Source organism: Orycteropus afer, unplaced genomic scaffold, assembly GCF_000298275.1.
Source record: "Orycteropus afer afer isolate SDZICR_OR568_19922 unplaced genomic scaffold, OryAfe1.0 scaffold00247, whole genome shotgun sequence".
NCBI lineage: Eukaryota > Metazoa > Chordata > Mammalia > Tubulidentata > Orycteropodidae > Orycteropus > Orycteropus afer.
In genome coordinates this window covers 4095099-4111795 of record NW_006921834.1, presented here as the reverse complement: position 1 = coordinate 4111795, position 16697 = coordinate 4095099, and the positions used below count along the sequence as shown (strand labels likewise).

The following is a 16697-nucleotide window of genomic DNA, read 5'->3' as shown; positions in this document are numbered from 1 at the left end:
CAGCATCAGCATCAGCATCTCCTTCATTCTTGTTGCTCAGAAGATACATGTCTCATGCTCCCTCCTCGGGAGAAACATCAGGGTGGTTTTACTGAGTAGCTTCCAGGCTGCCACTGGCCCATATAGTGTCTTTCTGCCAATTAGGAAAAGGTACCCCTTCCTCTGGGAAAATGCAGTCCTATGCCAAGGTCCACACCTTAATTTCAGCTCCACTCACCACCTTACTGGACACCTAGTCCTGGACATAACCTACACATCTCTGGGGCAGCTCTGGGTGATTTGGCTAAATCTCAAGGACAAAACCAGTAAAAAGCAGTTGCCGTTGAGTGAATTCTGACTCATGAGACTTGGGGTTTTCAGTGTCTAGTTTTACAGAAGGGGATCAGGCCTTTCTTCTGAGGTATCTCTGAATGAACTTGAACCTCCACCTTCTCAGTTAGCAGCTGAGAGCATTAACCATTTACACCACCCATGGACTCCAATCCCAAGGACAGGCTCAAATTGTACAAGTGTGTCCAAGTTTCTGGTTAGGATTCCCTCTTATGCCCAAAACAAGGGTCAGCAGCATCTCTGATCTTCTCCCTGAGCTCTCACCTACTTTTCCAGGACTGGCTGAGCTCTCTTCCAGGCCATTGGGCAGAAGTGATGGTTGCTAGCCTCTACCCCACCAGCGTGCCCAGGACTTTGTCCACAGGAACTCTGCCTGACTTGCAGCTGGCTCAGGGTTCTGCAGACCAGTGTTCATTTTCCCAGCCTCAGTTTCCCTTTGTTTTCAATACACCTGGATTCTGTCTTCCCCAAGCTCCTCTGTTATTATTTTCCTCTCTCTTCCTGCTCTTGGACTAAAACTTTTATGCCGGAACACGAACAGGCGCCTCGTCCTTTTATTCTAGATCAAGCACTCTTTAGTTCTCTTTCTTCTCTCCTTTTTGAAAGAAAAGACCTCTGAAGTCTTTACAACTCTGCCCCACCACCTACCTAGTCATCACAGGAGCTTTCTTTTTGCTCAAGTGCACAGAGCTACGTCAGAGACAAGCGCAGGCTTGCTCAGGGAAGACATGTTTTCTTCAATTCACTCATTACCAAATACCACCAGTCCCTTATTCACTGGTTATTCCATCCACCTCCTTACCTCAGACCCCCTCACCCCAGCCTCTTCTGCAAGAGGTTTGTAAGGTATTTTCTGATCCCCAGCCCCTTTACTGCATGATTTGTTCTTGAAAGAGATCAGAGGTTGGGAGAAAAAGAACACAATAATCTTTAGATAGTGACTATGGAGTTTGCTGCTTGATCTGCCTCTTCCTCTGCCCATTTCCAAAGCAAACAAGCCGAGCTTCTTGGCAGGCTGTAATTAAGCCCACAGTCATCGCTAATGACATGCTCTCTATCTCCCATCAGAGCATTGCACATCGCTGTCCCAACAGGAAGGAGAGGCCCCTCCACCCTGGCCCCCACCTGGCCCCTTAAGGAGAGGCTGGACATTGAGCTGACCAGGAGGTGATACCATGCCCAGCAGGGGAGGGGTGACCAGCCCCTTCTCTGTACAGACGCTGTAACATACTTCTGGGGTTTGAGGATAAAAATTAGGAAGAGAACAGAACAGGAGAAACACCCAGGGCAGGGCACAAGTACTGTGGGGCCTGAATAACCACAGACAAGGTGGGAATTGGGAGGAAAAATATACAAGCAGGACAGCAAGAAAGACATATAAAAGATAAGAATTGGGTAGTTTAAGAAAAGGAGTCCCCGGGTAGCACAATGGCTAAGTGCTTCGTTACTAACCAAAAGGTTGTCAGTTCAAGCCCACCCAAAGGCACCTCAAAATAATGGCTTGATGATCTTCTTCCCAAAGTTCACAGCCTTGAAAACCCTATGAATACAATTCTTTCCAACACATGGGGTCACCATGAGCCAGAACTAACTCCCTGCAATTGTTATTATTATTTCTTTTTTTTTTCTTTTTTAGGAAAAACCAATTGTTGCCAAATTAATTCTGATACATGGTGACCCCATGTTTGTCAGAGCAGTATTCCATAGAGTTTTCAACGGCTAATTTTTTGGAAGTAGATTGCCAGGACTTTCTTCCAAGGCACCTCTGGTGGACTCAAACTGCCAACCTTTCAGTTAACAGCCAAGCACACTAACTGTTTACACTCCCCAGGGACTCCAGTTTAGGGGAAAAAATGAAGCTAGAAAAGGATGGATCACTGGAGAGGAAGGGGTTGGTACTGACAGAATGGGCTACAAACATAAAGGAGGTAGAGGAAGAACTCAAGGCTGGAGGCAGAGGTTGCACTGAGCCCTCCACAGTTTCATGAAAAACATGTTCATCAGCCCCAGCCTAGGGGTCGAAGGGCTGAGTTACCTGGTGGATACAGGGAGCCTCCTTACTGCTAGGGGTGAGGGATCAAAGCACTGCTCTCATAGATGTGAGCCTGCCCCTGACTTAGAGGATGGGCAGGTGGGGCTTTGGGATGCTTGTTTGATGCTGAGGTTTTGGAATAGAGTATGAGCCCCTCAATTGGGAGCTGAGACCACAGACAAACCCCTTTGAAAACTTCTATCCACCCTCCTCTGTAGAGAAAGAGGCAGGAGGCATTGCAGCCTAGAGATCCAACTCCTCATCTCCCCAGTTACATATGCCCCTTACTGAGGTGAGTGGGACTTGACAGCTGGGCTACAAGGCATGACACGCAGCTGTGGGTTCAGTGAGTGGGTGTGAAGTGAGCTGGGAGCCCAAGATCAACAAGTGGGGAGAATGACACACACTAGGAAAGCCAGTGGTCTGGGAGTGTGAGCCCATGAACACAAGGGACAGAGCACATGGCTCCCAGTTAAGGAAAAAAAGCAACAAAGGGCAGCGTGGGACAAGGGTGGGACTGCATGATATAATAGAAGGTCAGCAGCGTGAGCGATAACCTTCTGGAAATCGATGTGGGAGAACCAAGGAGAATGCAACTGAAGAAAAGCTGCTGGCCTGGGATTAGGATGGAGCAGGAAGCTAGCTTGGAAGTTTTGCCTAGGATGCAGACAAGGAGTGCTCATTTATTGAGGGCTTGCTACACAGTCATCACAGTGCTAAACCCTGCACTCTTCAATTAATTTCATCGTTGCACCAATCACATAAGAAAAATACTCTTATTTTTGCCACTTTGTAAGTGAGGAGCTAGAGGAGGAAAACAGTAAGTGGCAAAAAAAAAAAAAAAAAAAGATTCAGCAAAGTGTGTGTCCTTATATCAAGGATGTCCTCCAAGATCCTTTCCAGCTCTGGGTCCATTGAGCTATGGTTCAGGTCATGAGCCAGAAGCAGTTTGAATCTGGAATGTGGTGCCACATCTAGGTTCCAGCAAGAAGGATCTGGAATCCTTGAGAGCTGGGTCTAGGAGGAATAGCTCAGTCTTCCTGGGATGGATGAGTTGGAGCTAACAAGAAGGGATTTAAGGGGTAGGTACACTTATAAGTGGGTTCTGCATCTTAGCAGGGATGTGACATGGATGACTCACAGGGGTGGAGGGATGGGATAGGTGGTTTTCAGGAGAAGAGAGACTCCCTCAGCCTATCTTGTGGCCAAATGTGAATGTTAGGACTGAGTGGTCACCTGCAGGGGTCAGAAGTGGTAGAGGCAGTAGAAGGAAGGTTGCAACAGAAACAAACACAACGTACTGCCGTCGAGTCGGATCCGATTCATAGCAACCTCTCCTTGGATTACTGAGGTGGTTTCACTACAGAAATAGTTTGCCCAACCTTCCTTCCAAGGAGTGGCTGGTGGGTTTGAACCACCAGCCTTCTGGTTAGCAGTCAAATGCCTTGGGCATTATGCCACCAGAGCTCCCAAAAGGAAGGTTGGAGGTTGTCAAAGGCCATGCAAACCCCAGAGCAGCTGCAAATGAGAGCTTAAGCGTCTAAAAGAAACTACCTCTCTCCAACAATCCATGTCCTTTCTTCTCCTCCAGGAACCTTCCCAAATTGTCTACTGTCAGCTTCAATCCCTTCCTTTCTCTGTAGCCACTAGGGTACAAGGGTAGGAATGACATGATGATGCAATGAAATGCCTGTATCATTCACTCATCACAGGGGTTTCTTAGAGGGCTCCTCTTGTGCCCAGGGCTGATTGGTTCAGGAGAGGGAGGTACTGCTGAGTGATAGGACCTCCAGACCAGCACTAATATTCTCAGGAGCTTATTGAGAAAGAGCTATCTGAAGGCCCTAGGTTCTCTAGAGGGGAAGAAGTTCAGGCACTGGTGGCTGGCATCAGCCTCCCCACCTCTCTCCTATAAGAAGAGAAGTCAGAGAGAAGAGGGAGGGGAGACAGGAGCTGAGGCCGGGGCAACACAGATGCTGGGGCCAGCCTGGGCTTGGCAGAGAGAGAAACCGCATCCCCGCCAGTTGGCAATTCGGTAATGGGCACAGAGTCTGTCCAAGATCAGCCCACACCCTGTCTCAGTATAGGCCCTACTTTCCTCCAGGGCCACAGGGTTGAAAAGTGCAGTACCTAGAGCTGATGGCAGAGGGCAGTGTGTGTACAAAATAGAGGCACCAAGGTGTACTTCTACTTGGAAAATAGCAGCTGCTGACTGGATGGGAGTGTGTTAAGGACTAGAACCTGTGCCCTCCAACCCTCACGTAGCCCACTGGACCAGATCTCTGGGCACAGTCTTGCTGCTAATCCACACCTCTCAATCATGGGCTAGTGCCCAGCCAGCAAACACAGAAGTCTCACAAACACGCCTTAATAAAAATCACTATAATCATCATAATAAAACAGTTGCAGTGGAGTAGACTCCAACTCATAGCAACCCCATGTGTGTCAGATAGAACTGCTCCACAGGGTTCTTAGTAGCTGATTTTTGGAAGTAGATTGCCAGGCCTTGCTTCTGAGGCAACTCTGGGTGGACTTGAACCTGTATCCTCTCAGTTAGCAGCCCAGTGTGTTAACCGTTTGCACCATCCAGGACTCCCTGTTGTTGTTGTTGTTGTTAGGTGCTATCCAGTCATCTCCAACTCATAGTGACCCTATGCACTGAAGAACAAAACACTTCCTGGTCCAGCACCAGTTCTGCAATCCTTGCTATAGTTAAGCCCATCGCCACAGCCACTGTGTCAATCTATCTTGTTGAGGGCCTTCCCTTCCTTCATCAATCGTCCACCTTACCAAGCATGACATCCTTCTCCAGGGAATGGTCCCTTCTGACAACATGACCAAAGCAGGGGAGATGAAGTCTGGCCATTCTCACCTCCAAGGAGCATTCCAGCTGTACTTCCTCCAGGACAGATTTGTTAGATCTTTTAGCAGTCTGTGGTATCTCAGCATTCTTCATGATGACACTCTATTAGCTACAAATTGTATTCTAGGCACTATGCTAAGTGTTTTAATATTCTCAGTTCTCCTCTAAGGTGAGTACTTTGTGAGATAATAAGATGTCATAACTGTGAGCAGTTGAACTAGGGTTCAACTCTTAACTCAACCATTTACTGATGGTTATTTAGTCCTTCTGAGCCTCAGTAACTTCATAAGTGAAAGAACATAATAATGACATCATCTAACATGAACAAAAATGTGTTTCAGGTTGTTGGAGAATTAATTGAGTTGCAAATGAGTTGTTTAGAAGAGCTAATGCTGAGAAGAGTAGCACCATGTAGAAAGTACCCAATAAATGCTGGCTTGTGTGGATCCTCTTTTACAAGATCTTGCACTAGGCCAAACCAAAAACCAACATCAATTGCAATTGAACCGATTCCAATGCATAGCAACCCCATAGGGCAAAGTAGAACTGCCCCCATGGGGTTACCAAGACTATAATCTTTTTTTTTTTTTTTTCACTTTTATTGTGGTGAAAACATACACAATAAGACATTCTGTAATCTTTACAGCAGCAGACTGCCACATCTTTTCTCCCATGGAGCGACTGGTGAGTTCAAACTGCCAACATTCTGGTTAGCAGCCAAGCACTTAATGACTACACTATTGGGGCTCTTTTGCACTAGGTCACACTTAACAGTTGGAAAAGCCCAGATCTGAAGCCAAATATGTAATGACTCAACCAGTATGTTAGACCCAGGGAACCATTTGCCTGAGACAGCCCTGGCTTGCTGTCTTAGGATCTGGGTAGCACTTATCCAGAATAAAAGTATCCCCCTTTAGACAATAAGTTATATAACTGCACACATGTGAACACACATAAACTTTATTAATGCAAATGATTTTCATCATTTGCATGTCATCACTTGCATTCCTGCAGCAAATGTGAATTGAGTGCCTGCTATGAGCCACACTTGAGGACCCTGGGACAAAGGTGCAGGAGGGGTAGGGTGAGGGGAGAGATACATAAGCAGCTAACACAACTATGGGAAACTAAAGCATCAACTGTCAGTGGGTGCTGTGGGTATCAACCCTGCCACTCACCAGTACTGGAACTTGGGGAGATCACAATCACCTGGGTCTCAGTCTGCTTGCCAATAAAATGGACAGGGATGATAATGGGCCAAGTGGCTAAAATGTTGCCTGTCATTTAATGTTTGATAACTCAATAGATTCCACCTGGAGGGACCAGGAAAAGTAAGACATGGCTGAAATGTTGCACAATGAAGAATGAGCAGGCTTTTACTCAATGGTGGATGGGCACCTGCAGTTGAGATTAGCAAAGTGCATGGGTGTGAAAATTCATGGCATATTTGGAGACAGGCTAGGGTGTAAGGATAGGAAATGATGTAGAAGGAGAAGGGGTCATGGGCCCCCTGAATACCACTCTGAAATGAGGCCCACACTTGTAAGATGGCCATGACCTTCACAGTCCTGTAATGTGCACCTTGTTCAAATTGGCTATGCTAAACAACCCCCCAGAAAACACTTTTGCAGAAACACGCACATCTATAAGAGCATCCTTGCATCTCTCTGGATGGTTTCTTAATTCCATTTCATTTTTCTTAGTAATAATTCTCACTCCTTGACACCTTATTATATATCTTTGTTAGTTCTTTGTCTTCTTAGTCCCACTAGAAGGTGAGCTCTGAGGGTCTGAGCCTGTTTTATTTACTCTGCTGTTCCCAGTGCCTCACCAACGCTGGGCACAGTCAGTGCTCACTAAAAATATGGTCAATGAATTGACTACTACATATGCACAATGGATACTGATGCAGCCATAAACAGATATGCACACAAGCCTCTAACTTCAGGGTGGAAAAGAAAGTGGCTGGAAGAGGAAGAAACCAGGATGACTGCAGGAGAGTAGGACTGGGAAATGTGTTGGCAGAAGGTAAAAACATAAAATAAAGCATGACCACTCTAGCAACTACAGGCAGTTAGTGTGGTCAACTGTGGGTGCTTTTGAGAATATGAGCTAGAAGCCACATTGAAGCTCTGACCTCTCACAGTCCTGGTGCCTCCTGTTCGTAGCTTCCTTGAGCCTCTGTATTACGGGCATGATGTTGCTCATCCAGGGCTGTTGTGTTGGATAGGTGACACTGTGCATGGAAAGTGCCAAGACCGCCTGGTAGCAGCATCAGTAATAAAACTCAGCTGTTCACTAAGATCAGCTGTCATGCAATGCAGACAGCAAGATCCCTATCTGGCCAGGACCCTGAGGGCTGCATGAGTTATACCAGGAAAACTTAGACAGGGCAATGCACATGTCAGCATCCTGGGTAACAGATTATTCCATCCTGAGAACCAAACAGAATTGATCATTTATTGAGAGAGAAGCAGAGAACTGGACATGATCCAAACCACAGGATAAAGAGAACCCCTTGCAGTGAAGGCCCAAGAAAGGCAGGGGAGAGGAAGGGCTGTCACCTGGGTATGTGTATTCTCTCTGCATTCTGGAACAGTGATCCAGTGACAGGGACTGAGGAGGAGTGGTCGCCAAAAGACCCCATGACTGGACTGCCCCCATCAGAGCGTCACCCCCCTGAGGACAGCAGGAAGGGGGGTGGGGCTGATATGGTGACAGGAGGAGGCATTTGCTGGATGGAGACAGAACCCGATGGGGCGGAGAGGAAAGAGATGCATGGGTTCTGGAACTTTCTGCCGCCCTTCATCTGGAGGTCTTTTTTGTTCCACAGCTGCTGCCTGAGGTTTTGGCAAGGGGGTCCTTGAAATCGCTGCCACAGCTGCCTTTGGTTTTGACATCGGTGGCCGCAGGTTTGTAGCTGTAACTACTGGAGGCGCCAAAGCCCAGGCTGAAGCCTGCCCCGCTTGCCCCAGCGTTGGTGCTGCTGATGACCGCTGGAGTGGATGAGAGAAGACCCCAGCCCTAGTCAGCCCTGCACCCTGCTTCAAAGCCCTTCCTGGGCACCCCCAGACACTACCTACACTCTCTGACCTGTGGTGGCTTCATGTGGAGACAAGTCTCTCAGTTGTATATTTTTAGTTTACTAAGAGATTTCTATCAGCACTGACCTGGTGTGTGGCTTCATTTTTTATGTAATTGGCCCTTTCTATATCGTAGCATAGTGCCTAAGGCACTTGACTGCTAACCAGAAGGCTGGCGGTTCAAACCCACCAGCCACTCCTTGGAAGGAAGATTGGGCAATCTACTTCTGTAGTGATACCGGCTCAGAAACCCAAGGAGGGGTCACTATGAGTTGGGTCCAACTCCACGGCATATAACAACAAATAACATATCAGCCTAGAAGCTGTGGTTGTGCTGTGGTGAAAGCACTGAGATGCTAATCAAAAGGTCAGCACTTCAAACCCACCAGCTGCTCTGCAGGAAAAAGATGAGGCAATCTGCTTCCATAAAGACGTACAGCCTTGGAAATCCTATGGAGTCAGAATTGACTCGATGGCAATGTGTTTTCAGTGGGTACATCAGCCTATGTCAATCTATCAATGCCAGACTTCAAGCTTTTAGCAGACAGGGTTCTATCAGTGAACTTCACCATGGGTAGGACCAAATGAAGACAGGCATGTCATTGGGGCCTTCTGCTGCTGTTGCTGCTGGAGAAAGGGGCTGCTGGGAGTATTCCTGACTCTTAGTAATATAGCACTTCACCTGCACTCTTACTGGTTTTCAAATCTGGAGGAAGTTGTTTCAGCTCTTTTCTCATCCTTGAGCCTTTCAGGCTAACTTCAATCTCTCTTACTGCACTCTAAGGCCTTCCATGTCGCCCTGGCTTCAATAGAGATAGAATGTAGCCAGTAATCTCATTCTTGCAACACAATTTTGGATTATATATGCATGGTTAGGTATCATTTGATCTTTCTGTAGGCTATACTTTTGTATTTCGTGACATCATGATTTTTCTCCATCCCATGCTTCCTTTGGTTACTTGAACCAATTTCCTTTTTGTGCCCTGAAACATCTGTTATTCTGACTTCTCTTTTGTGTCCTGGAATTAGATTTCTAATAAAGGCAAGACCAAGACCTGTAGGTACTTACAGATGCTCACAGAATTTGGATATTCACCAGACATCCTGAGAAGGGGAAAGGAAAAAAAAAAAAAAAAAGCTAAATCCTCCATAAACAATCACCTCATGTATTCAGACTATCCAGGGGTAACTGTGAATTAGTTTCTCCTCGAGAGATGTGCCAGCCCCTACTCCATCCCACAGATTCCAGGGGTAGCTCTCAGAAAATGAAGAACTAAAATGATAACTTGCTATAAGTACCAGCCCTCCACCTGAGGTGTTTTGGGATTATCTGTTGTGTGGGATAATTGTGCCTCTGCTTTCCTCTAGTTGTGCTATTGGTTGTAGACAATTAAGAGGAAGGAACTGACCTCTTGTCTGGGTTCCAGGCTTTGTCAGAGTGACTTGGAACTTGGATGACTCTTGAAGGTCATCTTGCCCCTCCCCCACCCAGCAGCAAGAATGCTTCATAAAGGGCCAGGGGGTGGGTGTGCCATATCTCCAACTTTGATGTTGCTTTCTCACCACCTCTTTGATATTTTTACAACATAGTCCTGGTGGTGCAGTGGATAAGCACTTGACTGCTAACTGAAAGGTCAGTGATTCAAAACCACCAGCTGCTCCACAGCGGAAAGATGTGGCAGTCTGCCTCCATAAATATTTACAGGCTTGGAAACCCTGTAGGGCAGTGTGTGTGTGTGTGTGTGTGTGTGTAGTCCTTCTTACTAACTTTGGCCTACTTCATTCTCATCCCCAGTGGACCTGAACAAAACCAAACTGTTTGCCTTCCATCTTTCTATTAAAGTGATAACTGTCCCAGACTAAAGGTATCGGGTACCTCACCTCCACTCCTCGCCCTCCAGCAGCTTGCGGTAGGTGGCAATCTCCATGTCCAGGGCCAGCTTCACACTCATGAGCTCCTGGTACTCACGCAGCATCCGGGCCAGCTCCTCCTTGGCCTGGTGCAAGGCAGCCTCCAGCTCATCCAGCTTGGCCCTGGCGTCCTTCAGAGCACAGTCCCCTCGCTGCTCGGCATCAGCGATGGCTGTCTCCAGGTTGGCACACTGAGCAGGAAACAGATTCAGCCTCCGAGTCAGATCCCAGTTCTGAGATCTTGTTCGTGCAACTTCCCCTCACTTGGTCTTGACTGAAGCAAATGCCTTGAGACCCTCTGGTTTATCTAATTCTGGACATCACCAGAGGTTAATCTGTCCTTCCCCCTGACTCCAGGTGAAGTAGAAGGACACTGAGAAGGGGGTAGCTCCCTCCTGGTCTGTAAAATCAGCTGTAAGAATCTAATGCCAACTCCGATAAAAATCCCTGGGTGGCTGGACTTGATTCAGCCCCATAGTGTAAAGGTTGTTTTGGGAGATCCTATAAATTGTGTGTGTTGTGGGGGGCGGGAATTGGGCTCATAAAGTTTCTATTAATAATAATATCTATCAGATAAACCTGCCATACTTAATCTGGCCTTCAAAATTCCCCAGAGGGTCATGCCAAAAGGCAACAGGCATAAAAGATACTTTTGTACACAGGTTTTACACTTTTATAAACAGCTGTTATTAAGTGGAAACATGAAACCTTGTTAGAGAAAACTACAGAAGGAGCTCTGGGCTTGCATTTAAGTGAAAGCTCCCAGGTGGACCTCTTAAGCCTTTGAATCTTGGGTGTATGTTCTGGTCCCTCAGCTAAGGTTTTGGGGGACTGGTGGCACAAACAGTTTGTGCTCAGCTGCTAATCTGAAGTTGGCAATTCAAACCACCCAGTGGCACCACAGAAGAATGGCTTGGCAATCTGCTTCTGTAAAGATAACAGTCAAGAATGCCCTATGGAGCAGTTCTACTCTATAACACATGGGGTCTCCGGGTGTCAAAACTGACATGATGGCAATGGGTTTAATTTTGGTTAGGTACTCGGATTCTCTTTCTGGGATAGGTAGTAAAGTCTGCCTTATCCCAAGTAGAGCAGCTGGACCTGAGGCCAGGTCCTTAGCACCACCTTCCTTGGCCAAGCAGGCCTCCAACAGTACAAGCACCACTATGTTTTGGATGAGTGACCCACAGCCTCAGAGGAGACACCAAAGGCCCGATTGTCCAATTGTGGAAATCCATGTCACATTCTAGAGTCTGGGTTGGGGGTGAGGGGTAGAAATAAACTGTGCTCTGAATTCAGTTAAACTACTCTCTGCTCTTGATCAAGGCTGGGGTCAACCTGAGGTTTCAAAGCCTGGATCTGATGAATGTGATCCAAGTTAAGAGGAGGTGAAATTCTCTCCTTCTTTGAGACAAATACTCAAATGGATTCTGGGGCCACCAAATGCCACTCCACAGGTGAAATTGTGAGCTTCTTCTTTGTTGGGAGGGGCCAGAAGGTCAGAAAAGGACCTGGGCTAAGAGCCCTCAAGAGGAGCCGAAATGGAAACCATGCTTTGTGAGTGACCCCACTTGTTCCCTACGGAGGACATCTTCCCTGACTTCCATTACACAGTGTCATTCTGATCACTTTAAGAAGTCTCTTTCTGGTAATAAGCTCATCCAACCGTGAACATGTAGTATTTTATCAAACAACGTAATTGAATGCAGAGAGTAGCTTTAAACACCTTATATTTTTCCTGTATTTATGTACATCTTGATTTAAAATAATAATAATAACAACAACACTATAAACTCTTAGTGAATGCTGGTCTTCCTTCTTCCACTGAGCCCAGTGCATGACAAGAACCTTCCTTCTTCCTTCCTCTTCCCTGCTTGTACAGGTGCAGTGGGGGAGTGGGAGGAAGCAGTGAAGGAGAGGACAAGGAGACAGGGCAACTTGACTTGCCCTGGAAGCTGAGCCTTAATCTTTGCACTGGCCTCCACAGACTTTGGGAAACTTGGGTTTGCTTGTTTCTACCATGCTAGGAAACTACTTTCATCAACAGGTAAAAGACCCCTCCCACATTTATGAGGAACTACAGGTGTGGACCAATAATGCATTCCCAGAAAGAATCCTCTGTGCCTGCAGCCCCACAGTCACAATCACAGGGAAGGCCAGTGCAGAGCCCTTAGGCTATGGTGGGAAGTACTTCCTTCTGTAGTCTGTTCTAAAATCCACTGTTGGCCATGATTCTTTTTTGTGAAATCTGCAATCTACAACTACTTCTGTAACCAATCTAACCTCTACTGCCTGACTTTGAAAGCTTCTTATAACCTGCCCATTCCTACCCAGTGGATCCTTGCTACCTGCCACTCCCATTCCCATTGTGGACATTCTGCAACAAGTAGGCAGGTCTCCTCCCCCACATGCCATAGACATCCCCACCCCTGATCCAGGCCTCACCTGGCTCCTAGATCCTTCCAGCTCAAGGTAATTGCCTCCTGCAGGAAACTTCCCTCTGGGCCTCATTCACCTCCAGCCCCTCTGAACTCCCCCAGCATTTACAAAGTGGCCAAATGGGGTGTGGGATACCTTTTCATTCTACATGTGTGCTGGCTGTGCTTTCCTGAGAGATTGTAAACTCCCTTAGGAGGGGCCGAGTCTTACCTTTCTTCCATATTCTGTTTCATACACACTGGTGCTCAATAAACCCCTGTTATGTGACCCATTTCAGAGACCCACCTGCTTCTTCACACTCCCAATCTCTGAGCGGATCCTTTGGATCAGCCGGTTGAGCTCTATGATCTCAGCCTTGGTGAGTTTCAGGTCATCGCCATGCTGACCTGCTGATACCTGGAGCTCCTGGATCTGGGATTGGATGACAAGAGAAGGACCATTGAGAATTCACCCTGGTTAAGGAGATTTAGTTAGCATGGAGATAGGGGAGGGTGCTCACAAGCCATCTCGATCTTAAACTGTATAGGTACAAGTGAGGAAGGAAGGAGGGAGGGAAAAAGGAAAGAAGTGATGAGAAGAAGGAAGAGGAAAGGCACATTCTCTCTCCCTTCTGAGCAGAAAGGCCCTGCTCAAGTTCAACAGGATACTCGGTATCTCTAGGATGAGAACCTCTGTAGAGTTTGAATTTCCTGTCCTCATTTTGCCAAAGTTGAAAACAAAAAGAAATACAGAGATATGTGGCTTACCCATGGACACTATGGCTGATGGGGACTCAGCTATCAGCCAAGGGCTACAGCAAGAGAAAAGCTAAGCCTCATATGTGTCCCTAGCACATCTCGAAACTGTAGCTGAGTTCTCTGGGCTTGGTGAGTCAACAAAGCTCAGCACTAGGACAAAGGTGGTCCCTGCTGGGCCCAGATACACATCCATGCACATACCTAAAGACACACATGCGTACCTACACACATGCACAATAAGAGGGCAGCAGCTATGGTCACGGTGCTTCATCATACCTAATACTCAGCTCTCACCTTGCTCTGGTACAGGGCCTCAGCCTCAGCCTTGCTCTTCAAGGCAATGTCTTCATACTGGGTGCGAACCTCAGCAATGATACTGTCCAGGTCCAGGTCACGGTTGTTGTCCATGGACAGGATGACAGACGTGTCACTGATGTGGGACTGCATCTGCACAATCTCCTGGGTAACAGTGGGAAGAAGTGGTCCAGCTAGAGTCTCCATGAAGCCACAACCTCTCCTGACCCTCCCTGGGGCAAATTCCTTGCCATCATCTTCTGCCCTTCTTCAGTGTTTGAATGCTGCCTCCAGCAGACCCTACCAGCAGCCTACCATGCCTATGAGAATGAAGGTCTTGAACTTGCAGCTCCAAAAGGTGGGACTCATCTCTCTATCATGCACTCAGGGCTTCTGCTACCCCTATTCCACACCCTCTTCCTCAAAAACCACAATGACTCCCCTTCACCCACAGAATCAAGACTAAACTGCCTGTGGCATCCTGAGCCTTCTAAGGAGAGCCAGTGTCCTCAACCCACTCCAGGCTTCTACATTCATCCTCCCATGCCCCTTATGCCCTAGCACCTCTCAGGCTTCTGAGTCCTCATCTGTGCTGCTTCTTTAGCCTGGAACACCATGCCCTTCCCCACACTCACTGAAATCTTCTTCATCTTCTTGATCTTTCTCCAGGAACCTTTCCTGAGAGCTCAGGCAGAACTCACCATGCCTTCCTTGGCTCTCCCCAAAACTCATCAACATGTTTACCCTACAAGACTGTCACCTCCTTGAGCATAGCAATCATTTCTTCACCATCATAGTCTCCTCAAATCATAGCTAAATGTTCAGCACATAATAGGGCCTTGGTGAATGTCATCTACACTGAATTGAATGGCCTCTCCCTCCCAACCCTGGGCCCACACAAACATCCAGGCTGCAGACAAAGGCTAGAGTCACTTATAACAGGAGCAAACCACAAAAGAGAGGTCAACCAAGTTCTTACCCCTTCATAGAGGCACTTGAAGAATTTGATCTCGTCTGTCAAGGAGTCCACTTTGGCCTGGAGTTCAACCTTGTTTGTGTAGGCGGCATCCACATCCTGGGGAACACATGACAGTTAGGCTACTCTGAGAGGGAACAACTTCCCTACTTTCCCCTCCCCACTGCCATGAAGGGCCTTGGGTTCCCTAGTAAGAGCCATGTGTAAACATCTTTCTCCATCCCCCCACTTCATGCTTCACAAGGGAGGGCCCAGGCCCCAAGAGAACTATCCAGCAAATGAACTAATTTGACTGGTACACATGGTTGCAGCAGCAGTGTGGCAAACTGCCTGCATTTTAAGCTGGATTTTAAGCAGCATGCATCCCAGGCAAGGATTTAGAGGGAGAAGCCGGAAAGTATGAATCCCAGTCACTCTGCCCCAAGGGCTCCCAGTGTCCACCTTACATCCTACAAACATCACTGTGCTGTCTGCTCAGGAAGCCCTTCTGGGCTTTTTTGGCCCTTCCTGTTCCCCCCTTACCTTTTTGAGCATCACAAACTCATTCTCAGCAGCTGTGCGTCTATTAATCTCTATCTCGTATCTACGTGGGGCAAGAGAGAGAAGACAGGCAGAATTATTACTGGGATGATTCAGTTATGTAAATGCCCACGGAGCAGTTAGTGTTCACTTCTGTGCCAAGAGCTGCAGGGTGGCAGTGTTCAGACTAGGGGGTCCATGTATCCGTAGACTCTTCCTTCCTAAAGGGGATGTGAACAAGGGCAGGTTTAAAGGAATTAATTTCCGACTCCTCTGTTCAACTGCTTTGTTGTTGTTGTTGTTATGTGCCGTCGAGTCAAACCCGACTCATAGCGACCCCTCCTTGGGTTTCCGAGGCAGTATCACTACGGAAGTAGGATTGCCCAACCTTCCTTCCGAGGAGTGGCTGGTGGGTTTGAACCGCCAGCCCTCTGGTTAGCAGGCAAGTGTCTTAGCCACTATGCTACCAGAGCTCCCCTGTTCAACTGCAGTCTTCCCTAAAATGTGCCTGTGTGAGAATGCACTTGTGGTTAAGACATCAAGCCTGCTCCACTGATCCGCCTCCTTTTCACAATTACACCTTCTCATGTTACAACAGAAAGCAACTGCCCTCCACCCCTTGGCACCTTAGCAAGGCGCATCAGCCCACAGTGCAAAATCTCCCAGGCATCAACTAAAACTATTCCTTTCTGGTTAATCAAAATAGCATAATCCCACCTTTGGGCTCCCAGAAGGCAAAAGTGCTTAATTTTAATGATGGCAATGTATCCTTTTTTTTTTTTTTTCTTTTATTGATAATGTTTTTGGTGTTGTATCTAAAAAGTCAATGTCAAACCCAAGGTCACTTAGATTTTCTCCCATATTCCTTATATATACTTCTCTCCCATGTGAAGCAAGGTCTTAGAAAGAAGGTGTTTGGATGGGGCTGAAATGTTCTTAATTCAGATACATCGTAGACAGAAGAGGTAAGATTGATTGTTCCATTTAAAGAACTAATTTCTTCCATCCCCTGCAGCTGTCAAAGAACATATTACAGAACACCAGTGACAGCAAACCAAATGTAGCACTGGTAAGAAATAATGCCAGAAAGTGGGTTTTTTCATATATTTAAACATAAGCAATTCTTTTCAGCTTTTCCCTCCTCCTTATATCACCTGAGGGAGCTCTGGTGGTGTAGTGCCTAAGTCATTTAACTGCTAACCAGAAGGCTGGTGGTTCAAAGCCACCAGCCACTCGTTGGAGGGAAGACTGGGCAATCTACCTCCGTAGAGATACTGTCTCAAAACCCCAAGGAAGAGTCGCTATGAGTCAGAATCTACTCAGCCTCAGTGAGTTTGGTTTGTTTTGGTTTATGTCACCTGATTGGCTGCAAAGTGGAGCACTGTTGAATGGCTGAAACAGTACAAGTTAGTGAGGTAGGTTATTTAAATGTGACTGAAATATTTTCTAAGGATCTCTGGTGGTGTAGTGGTTAAGGCATTTGGCTGCTAACCAGAAGGTTGGCCGTTCAAAC

The 16697-nt window shown here is 47.1% G+C and overlaps 1 protein-coding gene across 1 annotated transcript in view; it reads right to left on the bottom strand.

The window, feature by feature from the left end:
• Positions 1-8030: 8030 nt before the first annotated feature.
• The window catches only part of KRT72 (keratin 72), a 13715-nt gene continuing 5048 nt past the window's right edge, over positions 8031-16697 (bottom strand). The window contains exons 3-9 of the mRNA XM_007949553.1: positions 15188-15248; positions 14669-14764; positions 13690-13854; positions 12944-13069; positions 10190-10410; positions 9378-9412; positions 8031-8221 (exon numbers count right to left, since the gene is read on the bottom strand). Of these exons, the coding sequence (XP_007947744.1) occupies positions 8031-8221; positions 9378-9412; positions 10190-10410; positions 12944-13069; positions 13690-13854; positions 14669-14764; positions 15188-15248 (895 nt within the window). The remainder of the gene's footprint in view (positions 8222-9377; positions 9413-10189; positions 10411-12943; positions 13070-13689; positions 13855-14668; positions 14765-15187; positions 15249-16697) is intronic.